General features: G+C 46.7%; 1 protein-coding gene across 7 annotated transcripts in view; it reads left to right on the forward strand.

Moving 5' to 3' along the window:
* Window positions 1–16,566, forward strand: part of CCDC92 (coiled-coil domain containing 92) — a 33,185-nt gene that overhangs the window by 14,842 nt on the left and 1,777 nt on the right. For 3 of the 7 annotated variants that reach the window (XM_053280222.1, XM_053280223.1, XM_053280226.1), the window contains 2 exons: window positions 14,235–14,387; window positions 15,628–15,669. In XM_053280222.1, the coding sequence (XP_053136197.1) occupies window positions 14,235–14,387; window positions 15,628–15,669 (195 nt within the window). Of the gene's footprint in view, window positions 1–1,699; window positions 1,917–14,234; window positions 14,388–15,627; window positions 15,670–16,566 lie in introns of all 7 variants that reach the window. The other 4 variants (XM_053280224.1, XM_053280225.1, XM_053280229.1 and 1 more) reach the window with 3 other exon arrangements.

Genomic DNA, 16,566 nt, shown 5'->3' on the forward strand with positions numbered 1-16,566 from the left:
AGGGGCCATCCCATGAAACTGAAGGCTGGGAAATTTAGGACCAACAGAAGGAAGTACTTTTTCACACAGCGCATAATTAATCTATGGAATTCTCTGCCACAGGATGTAGTGATGTCCATTAGCTCCTTTAAAGGAGTTTGGACAAATTCATGGAGGTCAGGTCTATTAATGGCTATCATTTGGTTGCTATAGGCCACCTCCAGCCTCAGAGGCAAGTTGCCTCTGAATACCAGTTGCAGCGGAGCAACAGCAAGAGAGAGGACATGCCCTCACCCCCTGCCTGTGAGCTTCTCAAAGGCATCCTGCGTGAAACAGGATGCTGAACTAGATAGGCCTTGGGCCTGATCCAGCAGGGCTGTTCTTATGTATTTTGGAGGGTGCCATACCATACAGGTGAGAAGGCTATGCAGAGCTGAAGGCTCTTAACGAGTACAAGGCAGTTTTTCAAAAGGAACATTGGACTCCCTACCTACCTTGATATCTGGGCTAGAATGGGACTCACAAAATTTGGCATTGCCTCATCCCATTCTTAAAACATACAAAGGGTTAAGAGGAGGCAGTGGTCTTCATCCAGTTAAGTCAGCGATGCCCAACCTCTTTGGTATGTTGTTGGACTACAATTCCCATCATGAGAGTTGTAGTAATTCATATATGGGGATGCAAGCTTGCAAGATGGGCATCACTTTTGACACTGGGTTATTTTGACCTCTTTGTTATTTATGCATGTGTGAACAGGATACTTCACAGGGTAAGGGTAGCAGCCCCCTAAATAGAGGAATGGGTTCTCTAAGCTGGGGTGGGATTGAAACATCTCATCCTTGCAGATGAGGTGAGGCCATCCCAGGAGGTGAAGCACCCCTCATAGAAGACAGGTAGAGAGATTGCTTATTACTCTTGTCTACGGTTCTTCTATTCCCACCCACTCCCTTCCCCTACCTAGACTAAGTAGTTTGGGGCAGGGAACTCCTCCTCCCTCAATATGAGCCAGAAGAAGTCTGGAGAGAAGTCTTTACATCTCCCCTTTCTGTAAAAAGGAGATGTGGGACCAAAGGAGGCCTTTCTGTACAGGCGAACTGAAGACGGAGCTTCCAGTCCCCAAGTCAGGAGAAGGCCACACTGAACCTCCCTAGGTGGTGCCTTCCCCACCTCAAGGTCGTCGACTCCCTCCTCTCCCTCTCCTTGCAGCTTGGGTTGCTACCCACAAGGAAGGGCTGGCGGATGCTGTCTCTGATGAGGGCATCCAAGCAGGTGTTGCTCTCTGCCAGCCGCCTCTGCAGCAACCACACCGCAGCTGCCTCTCCGCTTCAGCCCTGTGAGTGTTTGATTCCCTTCCGGAGTCCATGGGGCGGTGGAGGGTGAGGAGTGGGTAGGTGGCTGCAGCGCTGCTGTCTCTGTCTTTTCTCTGAAGAATGCAGGGACCTGTTAGCAAGAGTAGCAGCTGGGTCCTTTATTTAACCTATTATAATTGCGTCCAAGAGTGAAGCTGCACCCCCTCCTAATGTCCTACTTGTGATCTGTCTGGAAAACATAATTATCCTGGCGCTGCTGATTTCCACGGGAGAGATCTCATTAGATCCGGTTTCCCTTTCAGCTTACAGAGGAAGGATTCTGGAGGGCAGTGCTGCTGCGTTTAAGCTGTGGGGTGGGGGTGGGGGACAGGGACGTGACCTTATCACCACCTCCATATCACCGCCTCCAGTTGCAGCAGTCACATAGCGTGGATGAGTGGAGAAAAAAAGATGGAAGGATTGTGGCATGCGTGCGGAGGAGGGCTGGGATCTCGGCAGAAGCCCCGCCGCCGTTTCTCCTGTCACTTGTGGAAATGCTAACAAGCCAAGCCACGCTTCTCGCTGGACATGAAGTTTTCTCCCAGCTAGCTAGCACGGGTCTGCACCTTCCCTCAGCTCAGACCTAAGGTGGGTCTGTTGGGGTTCGTGACATCGCTGGTGCTGCGGGTGGCTGGGAAAGGTGGCATTGTGAATGTATGTAGTTCAGGTACGGCAGTGTATTTGACAAGGTAACAAGCAAAAGATGTAGAGAAGGGCTCTGGCAGCTCTGAGGGTGGATTGTCGGTTGCCGTCCGCATTGCAGGTGCAGAAGAGATCCAAGAGACCTCTTCGAGATGTGCGAGCCTTGAGCAGACGGTCCTTCTTTTGGATCTTACGCAGCAGGAATTCTCTCTCTCAATATTGCTGCTGCCAGCTTCCAGGAGGGTCTTGCAGCTGGTGCACCCATCTCTTAGCACTGCTTGCTTGACTATAAATGGATAGTGAAGATATTGAGGATGGTTGTGAGACACGGAGGAGAATTTGTAAGAGAATTGTCTTATTTTTGGCTAACAATTCTTAGAGGTTTGGAGTTTTTTTTAATTAATTATTGTCCTTTTCTCTCTCCATTTCCCTTAGTTTTATATATGTGGCACATCAAGTTAGTTGGTGTTTTTGGATCATTTAGCTGATTTGATTTATTGATAAAATAAATTGTAATCTTTCGTTTTTTGTTTTTTCTCTTATCTTGTGGGGTTTGAAGTCTGGGCTTGGTATTTGTTGCTGTGGAGTTTTCAACTTAAGAGGTGGGGCAGCCATGTCTGCGGGAGGGGTTAGGGTTATGGGTGAAGTTAACACATTGGGGGGGTCTAACAATCAGATTTAATAATCTTCCTGGTAACTTTTACAATTGTTCAATTTTTCATTTTCATACAAGCATCACAGTAACTCATCTCAAAGCACAAGAAGTATGTTTGAAATTCTGAATGCTAGTTTGATTTTTAAGTGGCAGTTTCTTTTGAACTGATTCCATTGATTTATTAATGTGTGAAATGGAACTCATTACTGTTAATTTCAGTGGAGGACTACTCCCTTGTAGTGGATGGGCAGAAACAACTTCCTTTAGTCCTCATTCTTGTTGTCTGGCCAGTGTTGGAATCTATTTCTTCTGAAGACTGTACAAAGGACAAAAACCATTAGGATAACAACTGGAATATAATTGTTCTCCGGGTTTGCTGTGGGCGACATATGTGGTCTGTCATTGCTTTTGGTAGATGATTGAGAGGACTGAAAGTTATTGAACAAGCCCATTAAACCAGTAAGAAAACCACATTAAGCAAATCAGCCTTGCTGTGATGATTAATTTCTGTTTTTGTAATATTGTAAAATCTGTCTTTCAGGAAGGTGCTTGCTTGCAGTGAGCAATATTTCCATCACTGACCAGCAAACAGCATTTGTGTGTGTGTTGGAATGAGACATGTGGCACAGGAAGTGTAAGATGAGGGACTCTAATGGCTTGTGTTAGTACACTGATGTTATTTTATTGACTAGATCAGAGTTTGCCACTGTTATACAGAGACCATTGCAGTGCCGTCTTGATCTCCTTATCTCTCACTTGAATTCTTAAGAGATCGAGAGTTTTGAAATGATTTGAAGCGACACTTTGACATATTGCTCCGTCTGCAGGCTCCTCTCCCCGCTACTTGCTGCAGTGCACAGTTGAGGAGCATCCCATTGCGGTGACACCCTGGCTGTGTCTCCCTGGCATATGCACCTTCTCAGGGCTAGATCCCGGAAGGCGGGGGTGCTTTTTCAATTGTCTTCTTTCTCCAGGCCCTTCTGCTCCATGGCTGGAAACAGTGGCACTGGATGATGCTGTCCAGAGTCATGGGTGGGGCTGAGCAAGACAGGTTGCCCTTTGTTAGTCGGAGAGAGATTTCCCCCCTCCCCTTTGTAGCTGTCTACTGAAACTTGTGGATTCACCCATACAGACAGTGATGTCGCAAAGAAACTGCCAGAGAGCCTCTTCACTGTCTGCCTTTTGTACCCTTTATGTCTAATGCAACATGGTTGCTGTTGTTAAAATACAAACACAACTTTCTGTTGATGAACGGGAATGTGGTTAGCATGTGGCCCGGTATGGCACACTCTTCTTCTTAGTAATCTAAGGACACACGCTTTTGATTTTGATTCTTTTTAAGAGAATCTGAATCTGATTTTTAAAATGTTGATTATTTTTAAGTGTTATTATCATTGTCCTTATCATTGCAGTGATGAGCTTCTGCTGTTGAACAAGCTGCCCACCTCAGCAGGAGAACCACTAAACATGGTGGTGTAGCCCTTGCAGGGTTTTTGTCCATTTTTGCCCTGTAGCGGCATGTGGCATTTGCTAGGGTCTTGTCTGCACTATGCTTTTAAGCAGGTGGCAGGCTGCCATGCCACGTTAGCAGCAGCATATATCTGTCTGCTTCCGAGACGCTAAGGAGGAGTGCTTGCGAAGTGCGGCAAGAGGGGCAGTGAATTCCTTCCTTGTATACACAGCATGTGCTGCTTTGTGTAGTCATCACACACCACACCCAGAGTTGGTTTGTGCAGCGGGTGGAGCAAGACTCCAGCTAGCGACAGAAAAGAACTTTGAAGAGAGTTGAAGGTAGTATGAAGGGGCCTCAGAGTATGCACTCGGCTCCAGTTCCCAGCGACATTTTGTCCAGTTGGACAAATGGGTCTTGAAGCACTGTGATACCTGTGATTTGTGATGAAAGCAGGAAGAATAGGCTTGCCACCAAAGACAATGTCATGCCGACTCTCTTGGCCTGTTTTCTGCCTGCAGGCCTGGCTAACCAGCCCTTGATTGTAACCATGTCTCTTTGGAACCATTTCAGTGCTTGAGGTGGCAGCCAATGGAGGCTGGTTGGTTGGTTGGTTGGTTGCCACTAAAATAATTGCGTTTTCATGAAGTACAATGCTGTGTCTGTATTCGCACAGCCTCTGCCTTCATCACCACTTCCAGGGAGGTGGTTTTTGAGAAATACGGTCTTGCGCTCTACTGTTGTTTCCCCAAAGGATTGTTGGTACAATCTGCTAGGAAGGTTTCCTGTGGAGACTCGAATGGGAGTTGTGCAAGAGCACAATGGATCATGCCTTCTGCCCTTGCCAATGTTTGGTGGCTCTGGTTTGAAAAATATCCATTCTTCCCTCTCTGAAAATGGCTAATGGTGTGTATGTGTTTTTTTAGCCCGCAGAGCACTCACTCACAGTAACTTGCACTGGAGAGGAAGAGGGCTAAAAATAGATGCAAAAATTCAAGCACTCGGGGCTGCTTGCAAGCATAAGGGTGGGGCAGTTTTGCCGCATCTCTGTAGGCAAAAGCCATCTGAGAAGAAATGCTCAGAAGTGTTTGGGTGGATGGATCCAGACTGCAAGACTCCTTTCTGGTGCAGTTCTGATGACCCAGCTCTTAATTACATCAGTGCCTATAGATGTAGCAGCATTTAACTTTCTGGGCCAGTATTCAGCTGCTCAGGATATAATTCCATTTACAATGACTAGGGGAAATTGGGGTGGGGGGAGGAATGAAGCAGCACCTTTTAGACTGAGTAATATTTTGGTGCATGAGCGTTTGTGGGTTATAACCCTCAGGTGTCAGGGAAAGCAAAGATGGTCAGTTACAGGCAGGTAGTACAGGTACATCCTTGCTTTCACCCTGCTCCTGAAGAAGTGGGTTATAATCCCCAAAAGCTCATGCATTAAAATATTAGTCTAAAAGATCCTGCCTTTTAAAAAAATCTATATAATTGATGGCATACCACATTTAAGGAAAGATGAGTTATTTCAATCCAAAGCATTCTTAAAAAAAAATCATCATCAGTATTTGAAAAAAAGAGGCTAAACCACAGGCTTGGAGGGCCTTTTTTTTTTTTTTTAAAGAAGCCCCTAGCAATATCCCTTGATGGGCACAGATGTTCCTCCTAACTACATACGTAAAAGCTGTTCCACACATTATGCAGAATGGTAGTAGAATTCTGGATGGCCCCACTTGAGGCTGCTGCTGCTGTCATTTTTTAATACTTTGCCATGTTAGCATAAGAAACAAGAACTGTAGTAAACTAAAACACCAAGGCGTTTTCCAGATTCCATGCTGCAACAGTTTCACAATGTGTCCGCTAAGTGCCCTTCCATATTGCCCATTTCAACATCGCGGTCGCTGCGCGGTCAGCAGGGTGTCATTCATATTTCCCATGCCTTATTTCGGATTTTATTGATGCGTTGTAGCCCTATAACGTGGTATATGCGTTGCAGGAAAATAGCTGTACTTTTCCGTTGTAGGAGGCTTGCCCCGTCGTTTATGCGTGTCAGAGTGGTATGGCGTAGAATGTAGATGGTTCAAATCGCAGTGCAAATTTGTTGATTTTTACAAATCAACGTCCTGTTCATGAAATAATCTTTCCGTGAAATGAATTAAAAATAAATAAAAATCCATCCAGGTCTTTGCACAAAGTTGCAACTCAGTTTTAATCTGCTTTTGGCTTTTGATTTCAATCACATTGGCTTTTGTTTTTCAACAGACTTGTTTTTCGGACACATTCATGTTTCTTCTTTTGTGTGTGTGTGCTGTGGATTGGCTGGCTTATTCAGCAGATCAAAGATCTGTTAAATAAGAACATAAGAACAGCCCTGCTGGATCAGGCCCAAGGCCCATCTAGTCCAGCATCCCGTTTCACACAGTGGCCCACCAGATGCTGCTGGAAGCCACAGGCAGGAGGGCATGCCCTCTCTCCTGCTGTTACTCCCCTGCAACTGGTACCCAGAGGCACCCCACCCCCGAGGTTGGAGGTGACCTATAGCCCTCCGACTAGTAGCCATCAATAGACCTCTCCTCCATGAAGTTATCCAAACCCCTCTTAAAGCCATCTAGGTTGTTGGCTGTCACCACATCTCGTGGCAGAGAATTCCACAAGTTGATTATGCGTTGTGTGAAAAGTACTTCTGTTTGCTGGTCCTAGATTTCCTGGCAATCAATTTCATGGGAATGACCCCTGGTTCTAGTGTTATGGGAGAGGGAGAAGAATTTCTCTCTGTCCACTTTCTCCACACAATGCATGATTTTATAGACCTCTATCATGTCTCCCTGCAGTCGTCTTTTTTCTAAACTAAATAGCCCCAGGTGTTGTAGCCTAGCCTCATAAGAAAGGTGCTCTAGGCCCTTGATCATCTTGGTTGCCCTCTTCTGCACCTTTTCCAGTTCTACAATGTCCTTTTTTAGATGTGGTGACCAGAATTGTACGCAGTACTCCAGATGTGGCCGCACCATAGTTTTGTATAATGGCATTATAATATTAGCAGTTTTATTTTCAATCCCCTTCCTAATGATTCCTAGCATGGAATTGGCCTTTTTTTTTTAATAACTGTTACACATTGAGTCGACACTTTCAACGAGCTGTCCACCACAACCCCAAGATCCCTCTCCTGGTCAGTCACTGACAGCTCAGATCCCATCAGCATATACTTGAAGTTGTGGTTCTTCGTCCCAGTGTGCATCACTTTACACTTGCCAACATTGAACCGCATTTGCCATGTTGAAAGGCATCATCTCACACTGTGTGGGAGATGACAATGGTAAACCCCTCCTGTATTCTACCAAAGACAACCACAGGGCTCTATGGGCACCAGGAGTCGACATTGACTTGATGGCACACTTGATCTTTACCTTTACCGAGAATTTTTTTTTAAAAGTTTGTCGCGTCCGCAGTTTCCTGCCCCCTCCGTGACCCCCATTGGCCCAAAATGGAGGAGAAGGTGGAGGGCGGGCAGTGAATGCGATTCCGGTGGAATATGGACACACCCGGAAAACCCGCTGCAGTGGTGAGCAATATGAATGGCCCAAACCCTGTCATGATGAATTGAAAAATGCACTGAGAAACGCTGTACTCGCGGTTTCAAGTCACTGTCTCATACCGTTGCACTTTGTAACACTTTAACTGGTGCAAATCTCATAGTCAGGAAAGCGCCTAGGAGTGCTATGCAAAGCTTTTCTTCCTGATCTGCTAGTTCACTAGATGCAGGGACTTTTCTCCCCAAATGGCATGTTTATTTCTAGTGCCATTGAAGAATGTTTTACACTCAGAACAGTTTGTATGCAGGGGGTTAAATGTAAGGGAGCTTTCAAAAATAAGACACACACCCCACCTGCCATCTGAAGTTATGCAGTTTGAAATCCCACTGCCTCATCCTGCATAGCATACAGAATGTTCTGGGGGAGCCTGGTGGGAAGAGAAGGGTGGGGAAGGTGTGGAGACTGGTACACAGAGTGTCTTGTGGTCTTCAGCCCGTTCCTTGGTCAGTGGCCTTTCAGCCTCTTCCCCTTCCTCCCTTCTCTGGCATGGTCCCTGTTCTTTTTGGTGATGGTCTGACCTGGACATGTTGTAGAATCTGAGGTGCCAGAGTGGACTGCCCAGGGTGAGGAGGGTCACATTTCTCAGTGCTTCTCTGTTTTGTTTTTGAAACCCTTTCTGCAAGTAGAAAAACAGCCCATGAGGAAGAGGGCTGTGTTAGAATCTTTCCCCATTATGTGGTAGTTTTCTACTCACAAGGAGGCTTTTAAATTTTTTTACATAAGGGAGCATTCAGAAATGATCTTGCCCACCTGTAGTCTGAAACGGTAGTCCACTCTGCTATCTTGTATTCTACCACCTCATTTTGTTGCAAGCTCAGGCCAGGATTCGGTCACAGCAGTGAGCTTTCTGTAAGACGCTGTGCTTGTATGCAGAGATGCATAGTCTTAAGGACACACTGTGAGCCAGAATGCCAGCCACAGCCTGAGAGTGGACTGGACTGCCCAAATTGTGCAGTGCTAAATCAGATTAAGATGTTTATGTTCTCTCGGGGTTAGGAACGTTGGTTCTCCCTCGTATCGATGGCTTTTGCAGTGTTAGCGTCCAAGAGTGAGCTCTGTTCCTGTCACTGATTTTCTTCCTCCTCCTAATGTCATGTTACATGTCAGATTTCCAGAAAGTGCTCTGGCGTGCAAGCATACTGTGTCCCTCACCTCCGCTCATTTCCTCAGCGCATCTTCTTGACTGTTGCCACTGAGACAGTCTCCTCCTTAATTGTTCTTCCTTGCTGCTCTATCAGTGGCTTGTCATTGGAACTAAAAATAGCCCTGCAGCGATATTAAGAGGTCAGCTGAAGGGAGACTAGAATAGTCTGTCTGGGAACCAGGGGTGAGCGGGGAACACTGCATGCTTCATAAAACAAGCAATATGATTCAGAAAGGGAGAACAATCCCTTTCAGAAGTGTTTATAGCCTTCTGACCAGAGCAGGAGCTTAACAGTGCAGGTTTTATCTTTTTAGAGGCTATCTGTTCACTCAAGATGACGAGGTGTCTGGAGTATTATTTTTTATTTATTATTTTACATTTTATATCCCGCTCTTCCTCCAAGGAGCCCAGAGCAGTGTACTACATACTTAAGTTTCTCCTCACAACAACCCTGTGAATTAGGCTAGGCTGAGAGAGAAGTGACTGGCCCAGAGTCACCCAACTAGTATCATGGCTGAATGGGGATTTGAACTCGGGTCTCCCCGGTCCTAGTCCGGCACTCTAACCACTACACCACGCTGGCTCTCACGCTCTTCAAGCCCTGCTCTGTTTTTAATTCAAATAAACCTCTATATTTTTTTAATAAAGCATCTTGTGTTAGACTGAATTATCAGCAGAATGCCATAAGTTAGTGGCACAAATGTGTTCTGTGTGCTTGTTCTCCTCTCCCTGTATTTCAGCATATCCACAACTAGGATGCCAGGAACATTTGGAGTTTGTGGTTGAAGGGAAACCTGTAGCAACAGCATCTGCCCTTATTTCTACCTGATCTGTAACAGACACACCCAGATTTTTCTCATGGATACCTTGGACTCGAAAGGAACTTGGTTGTTTTGTGGCAGGCCTTGACAAATTTTCTTTGGATCCAGCAGCCAACTCAAAAATTCAGGAGCCAGACAATTGTCATTTAACAGAATCACCAGACTTGCCGATGGACATTGTGGGTGGAGAGGGTAAATGGGCTGCGTTTTATCCCCTTTACAAGTAGCAGAACAGAAAGTGGGCTGCCTCGGGCAAATAAATATTTTATTAAATAACTGTGCCTCTGAATATCCTAGACTAGGTGCCATGGCTCCGTAGTGCCGGAGATTCGTCAAGACCGGCTCTGTGGGGCATTTGTGTTTCTTTCTCTTCTCCTCCTCTTTCAGTGTAACTGACAAAGGAGACACAAAGTGGCACCCATGACTAGGAACTGGTAAAGATTTGTGGGGAGGTGGCTAGTGATGTGCATTTGTGTCAGTGTAAGTTATTGGGCAGGGGGTGAACCCCAACTAGGTGGTCTTGAGGTGGGTTGCACCACGTAGGGAGAGGGAGCAGGAGAGAGAAGAGCATGAAAAGTGGGTTTCATGGTGCAGACTGGAGTTCAAGGTCGGCTTCCACCTTGACAAGATGGAAGACTGCTAAACCAGTTCCCTTTTTAAAAATGCCTCTTTCCCTCCTTTTAAAGTTTCTTAGCTGCTTCTGGTCCTGGATGACTTAAAGCACCAAGGAGCTAAGCATTGATTTGATGGGCGCTTGCTATGAAAGGGGGACATTGGACAGAATAGTGTGTGTGTGTGTGTGTGTGTGTGTGTGTGTGTGTGTGTGTGTGTGTGTGTTTCAGTCATAAGCATCCTACATTTAGGAGACACAGATATACTGGTCAGTTTATTATTTAGATTTATAATCCTGTGGACCTCAATAGAGCTATACCTGTACAGGTGGTCGTATCGTTTCTTGTTTATAGTCTGTCTGGGGAAGAGAAATGTTTCTGCTGTTAAGGCATCAGTTTTGTGACCTAGGGTGCTGAAGTGGTGTGTCTGCCCTATAAAATGTCTTCACTTGTGTGCTTAGTGCGGAGTGGGATGGCCATGGAGCTAACTAGTGGCAGAAGCTGGTCTGGAGATTGGCAGGGCATTCTGGAGCCTCTCCCAAAGGAATTCTTGATTGATGACTTCCCCTAAATTGGATTTGCTATTTTGCTTAGTAAGCCACTGGCAGATCCTGTGATTCTTTGATGCAGGCTTTTAGGGGATGAGATGGGGCGGGGGGGGGGTTGTCCAAAAATTGAGTGGAAACAAGTTCTGACTGGTCAGGCAAAAATGTAATGGTGTGACTACAAATTGCTGGGGAGGATAGTTTTATCTTATATAAAGTGAGAGAAGGCATATAAATATTTTAATTAAAATAAACACCCAAGATTGCCTGCTGCTGCTCTGAGTTGGTTCTTTCCCTCCCTGACCCCAGGTATGATTCCTTGGTAAGGGGCTGTAAACTTTAATTGGCTGCATTCTCCATGTCTTCTGCTCTAGGAAATAAATTCAGATTTTAATACTGCCTACCCCAGGTGGCATCAGCCAAAGACCTAAGACGTAAAGGGAAGCTGCTTACAGACTGTAAACCGAACAAGATTCATTGGCAAAATGTTTACAGGAGCACAGAATGCTTTGTGGATGCTGGCATATACTGGAAGTGCTGTTGGGTTAATGGGTGGGGCAATCTGTGTTGCACTGAAGAGACAAATTTAAAATTAATAATTGCATAAAATCTCCCCCGCAATTGTTGATGTCTCTCCATCTCTGTCTTTAAAGTGCAAAGGACTCTAAAGGCAATTGCATGTCTAAGAAAGGGGCACCATTTCCCCGCTATGTCACCCACTCAGTGGGAATTTGGTAAGCACTTAAGGAATCAGATGATGCAGTAAAGCTTTTAGCTTTGCAGACAAGGCTGGCTCATTCGAGGGAGAGATAATGTAGCTGGGAAATATTGATGGCACTAGCAAAGGATGAGACCTCGAGGCCATGACGGATCAGAACAGTTTGTTCTAAAAGAGCCCTTTGGGCCTAAATGTGCCGCCACATTTGATATTATGATTGCACTGCTTCTTTCTTTAAAAAGGAAACAGTAAAGTCTGTATGCATTTTGCCTTGGTATTCAAGAGACTCTGCGTGCTCCTCGATAGCTTTAGTTTTCTGCTTAGCAGCATCTAGTGCTCACAACTGGCTGTTTGCTGGTCAGCTCTGAGCCCGAGAAGAAGCAAAGGTTTGTTCAGAGTGCAACCAGACACAAAACATGCTGTTCCACATCTGTGCAGTTGAAAAATTTGTCACTCAAAAGGTGCATTGAGTTGGATGTTGTAAAAAGTGACTGATAACAATCGGAAAAGTCAAGTGAATAGTCCAGGCTTCTCTAGAACATTAACTTCTTTGCTTCTTGGCACTCAAGTACCATTTCTGACATAATGTGAATGATTTCATTTGGTATTGAGAAATGGGTGTCTTTGTCATTGGGTGCTCTGCTTTCCTTTGTCTCTGTCATTGTCTTTGGCTGTTGTAGTTGGGAATTCCAGGAAGCTGGCTTTGTCATGGCTGTTGTCACTTGCCTCTCTTTGAGCACTCCTAGCCTGCAGTGAGTCTCCAGCTACCATAGCTTCGCTGTACATGCAGGTCTCTACACAGCAGTAATTTGTGAATGAACTGGGAGGCCATTCCCTTTTGGACTGAACATCCTTGAATTAAGACCACACTCTTTCACAGCCCTTGTGAGTCTGTGTTCATGCTGACAGAACTCCATACCGTTTGCCTTTTTTATTTTCCAGTTGCAGAAGCCATTTCCAATTAACATAGGTTTTGCTGTAGTGATGGATACTGGAAGTAGTCTATATGGGAAGCAGTAAGTTGCATTCCTTATTTCATGATGTTTGGCCCATGGTTGTCCTTGAATTTTGCCCAAGGATAAAAACTTCACTGTGGTTGTTTGGGGCTATTGGATACACCTCCTTCCTGTACTGAAGACATGGGAATCGGTTCCTTGACTCAGAGGTCTGGCCATTTTTCTCAGCACAGCTTTGCAAGAGGCTAGCTTGACATTTTCAAGCATATTAACCTCTGCAGATGGGTAGTGGCCAGAGAGATAGCAGGCCCCCGTCCAGTCTGATGGTATTCATTTATTTATTACATTTTATATCCCGCTCTTCCTCCAAGGAGCCCAGAGCAGTGTACTACATACTTAAGTTTCTCCTCACAACAACCCTGTGAAGTAGGTTAGGCTGATGGTAGACACCAGTGCCAGTAACATGCTGGACGGGAAGCAGCCGGCCTTGTGTCACCACCTCATCGATACCAAGCAGCCTCCCCATTTTTTTAGCCAGTCTGAGAAAGAAACCATAAAACCTCTTGGCACCTCTAGATCATGCTGCTTCAGTTTCCAAAGTGTCTTCCAGTCTTTATCTCGGCAACCGCCCTGTAGCTGCTCTGCTCTTATCTTCCATTTTACAAAGAGACTGGAAGACAGCCTTGCCACGTGAGGGGTCCTTCTCGGCAAAGGAACCTGAAGACGTGGGTCTTCCACTTCCCATCCCTGTGTTTGAAGCCAGGGCTGCTCTCAGGGCCTGGGCTTGCATCTGTGACTTCAGCTCAGGGGAAACCTGACCACCTGCCCTCAAGTGCCCGGTTCACTAAGGGATGACCCAGTTGGCCACACAACTAATCCAGCCCTGCTGCCTCCAGGTCAGTCGCCTCTTTGTGGGGAGGGCCGGCGTGCTCTCTGGATGTCTTTGCTTTTCCGCCCTTTGAGTCTGTTTTATGGCGAGTTAGTCTGCAGTCCTGAAAACTTTCTCCCACAGAGATCTTTGGTTTGCTTTGGTTCTGCTAGGGAACTTCCAGGGCCTTCTCAGGTGAGGCACAGAACACTTCTGAAATCAGGACTCCTGCTTAGCATGGCAGTCTGCCTGCATAAAAAGAGGCAAGGGAAGGCAGACTGACCCTGGAGCAAGAGTTCCTGGGGGCAGGTGCTGCTGTACCAGCTCCTGTGCTTTCCAGAGCTGTTTGGTTGTTCCTTTTGCTGGCCAGGCAAATGTCTGTGGCTTTCTGAGAGCTTGTCTTATCCAGTGGGCTTTCCCACCAGTGGGAGATTATGGTATCTATCTAAATGTAGCTCAGGGAGCTGAGCTGAGGAGGAGACACACACGCTGGCATTTCCTCAGAACTCCGCTTTGATCTCCTAAAGGGATTAGTGCCCCGAAGTCTGTCTGGCACTAATCCTTTCCACGTGTCCACTACAAACAAGGGAGCACCTGGTGGCATCCTCTCCTCTTCCTCCCTCTCTGGTCCAAACCCTCGCTGAATTTGTCAACAAAGACCGAGCTGGAATAACATTTCCAAATCTTCAGCTTGGTTGTAGCTGGCACTTCCGAGGTCTTGTCAGTGGGGATGCTGTCACATTTAAGCAAAGGGAATGAGCCTCTCTACAGTCTCGCAGTGCTGGAGCAGGGCCAACCAAAAGCCACCTGGACTTGTTCAGGGCAAGAAGAGCCAAGCACCAGATCTGGCCCCCAGCTAATTGATGGTGGTGTGCCTCCCCTCCCGCTCTCTCTCCCCCTCCCTTTCTCCAGCAGCAGGTCCTCTGGATGTCAGAATGGCAGCATCAAACCTGGAGAACCAGCTGCACAGCGCCCAGAAGAATCTGCTCTTCCTTCAGCGGGAGCACGCCAACACGCTCAAAGGGCTGCATGCTGAAATCCGACGGCTGCAGCAGCACTGCACAGGTAAGTAGGTGTGCACCTGCCACCTTCTCTCCTTGGCAACTCCACTCCGCTTCATTGGGGGAGGCTCCCCCCCCACCTTTGCCCTGCTTCCCCTGTTGGGGGAAGCAACATGTGTGGACCTGCTGATTCCAGAACTTGCCACCACCCCTTAGCCACCCAAGCACTGAAGGCCGCAATGCATGCTGACGTTACTGAGAAGTAGCAGGCAGGCAGTCCATTTAGTGTCTGCCTGATCTGGTTGATTTGCCAGCTTTTACTGTCTGCCTGTCGCAGCCACACCTTCAAGCACTGTGCACGAACAGCTGCAACCGGTGCTAGGTTTGGGCAGGAAGGATTGTACGAATTGCTGTGCAGGATGAGACCAAACTCCATCTAGCGTAGCATTCATGCCCCAGTAGCAACAGCCAGATGTCTGTGCAAAGCCCACAATCAGGACCTGAGGTGGTGCTGGCCACCCCACTGTTTGCCTGGTATAAAACACTTGAGGTAGCCCTTCCCACATATTAGGACATTTCACATCTCCAACAGGATCAGAAGCCTCTGACCTTAATTCGAGGAGCCAGGCACACTCCCGATTTTTGATTGCGTTGGTGGCGAGGAGCTTGATCGTCAGTCAAGCTCCAACAGGGTAGGGAGACTTTCCCACCTACCTCATTCAGAGTCTAGGAGGGTTCTGCTCGTCATCCTGCCCAGGTGGGGCTTAATTGGTAATCAGTCCCCTGCCTCCAGCTTTGTGTTTATCTATCACATGATTGAAAATCAGGAGCACACCCAGCTCCCACATTATTTATTTTATGTAGCACACTTTTATACCACCCTTCTCTGGGCGATTTACAATTTTAAAGCGCAAACAATTAAAACATTAAATCAATTAAAACAGTTTAAAATATAGATAAAAATACCTTTGGAACTTAAAACTATGGCCTGATTAAACAGACATGTTTTCACATTTTTCTTGAAAACATCGAGAGAAGTGGTGGCCCTAATTTTGTTTGGGAGCACATTCCAGGGGCAGCTCTAGAAAAGGCTTCTTGGAAGCTTCTCAGTGTCAGCTGGGTGAACTTAATCTTTATAGCCCCACTTCTAGGGCCAGTCAGTGCTTTCGCCTGGTAAGAGACCGCTGATGGAGTCCTGGTGCTTGGAAAACATCATTTGACAATGTTTTGTGGCAATGCAGTACTTATGAATTTGCATAAAGAGAAGTTTTCTGTAGTTTCCTAACTGGTCTTTTGTTTTTCAGATCTGACCTATGAGTTGACTCTCAAAAGCTCAGACCTGACAGGTGAGGGAACCTCGACAGATGGGGTGGGCTTTAGCAAAGCAGAATGGAACATCTGGCACCCTCTAATTGGTGACCTCAGAGTGCTGTGCCGTGCTGCCCAATACGCTGGGCAAAGAAGCACAGAAGGGACCTCTAGGCCAGGAGTTCTCCGAGTTTCCTGACAGTGAGTCTTCTAACATCGAGGAGAACAAATGTGCAGGTTGCCCCAGGGAAACCAGACATGGAAAGAATGTGGTGGTTGGCGGTGCCTGCTCGTGTCTAGGGCAGGCAGAAACCAGCAGCGCCACTGAAAGTTAAGAGGGTGCTAATGCACTTCCCAGCTGGCACGATGTGAAAGTCACAGTGATGGGAAAGGGCCCCACTTTTGTTGATTCCTTTTGGGGAAAAACTCTGGAATATTGGATAGTATTCAAGTTCAAGTATTTGCAGATTGGTCTCAGTGTGTTCCTTTCCCCCATTCTGTGTTCCCATTGTAGATGGGGCATGGACATGTAGATGGGCCCTTTCCAAAATAGAGAAATGTGCAGAGTTGTGAAGAGTGCCCAGGCAACTAGTCCCTGAATTTAACTTGTCAAACTACGGCGTTCCTTTCGTTTTTCAAGGTGGCTCCCTCCCCTCTGTACTTTACCTTTCAGGACTCTCCCCATCCTAGAAACCTCACTGGGTATATCCGGCAACTTCCTGTGCTGCTGCTTCATTACCTGTCTCATGTTCCATCCCTTCGCACACTGCACTGCTCCGCACATGCCCTATAGCCTTGCACCTATGAGAACTACATCTCCCTCTCCCAGCCCCTTTCTCTGTTTCACTTTAACGCTGGCCTGAGGTAGCACAGGGGCTTGTGGCCCACTCTTCCTTTTACCGGTCCTGGTGGGATTGTAACTCAAGACTTTGGGG

Source organism: Hemicordylus capensis, chromosome 15 (assembly GCF_027244095.1).
Source record: "Hemicordylus capensis ecotype Gifberg chromosome 15, rHemCap1.1.pri, whole genome shotgun sequence".
Taxonomy (NCBI): Eukaryota; Metazoa; Chordata; class Lepidosauria; order Squamata; family Cordylidae; genus Hemicordylus; species Hemicordylus capensis.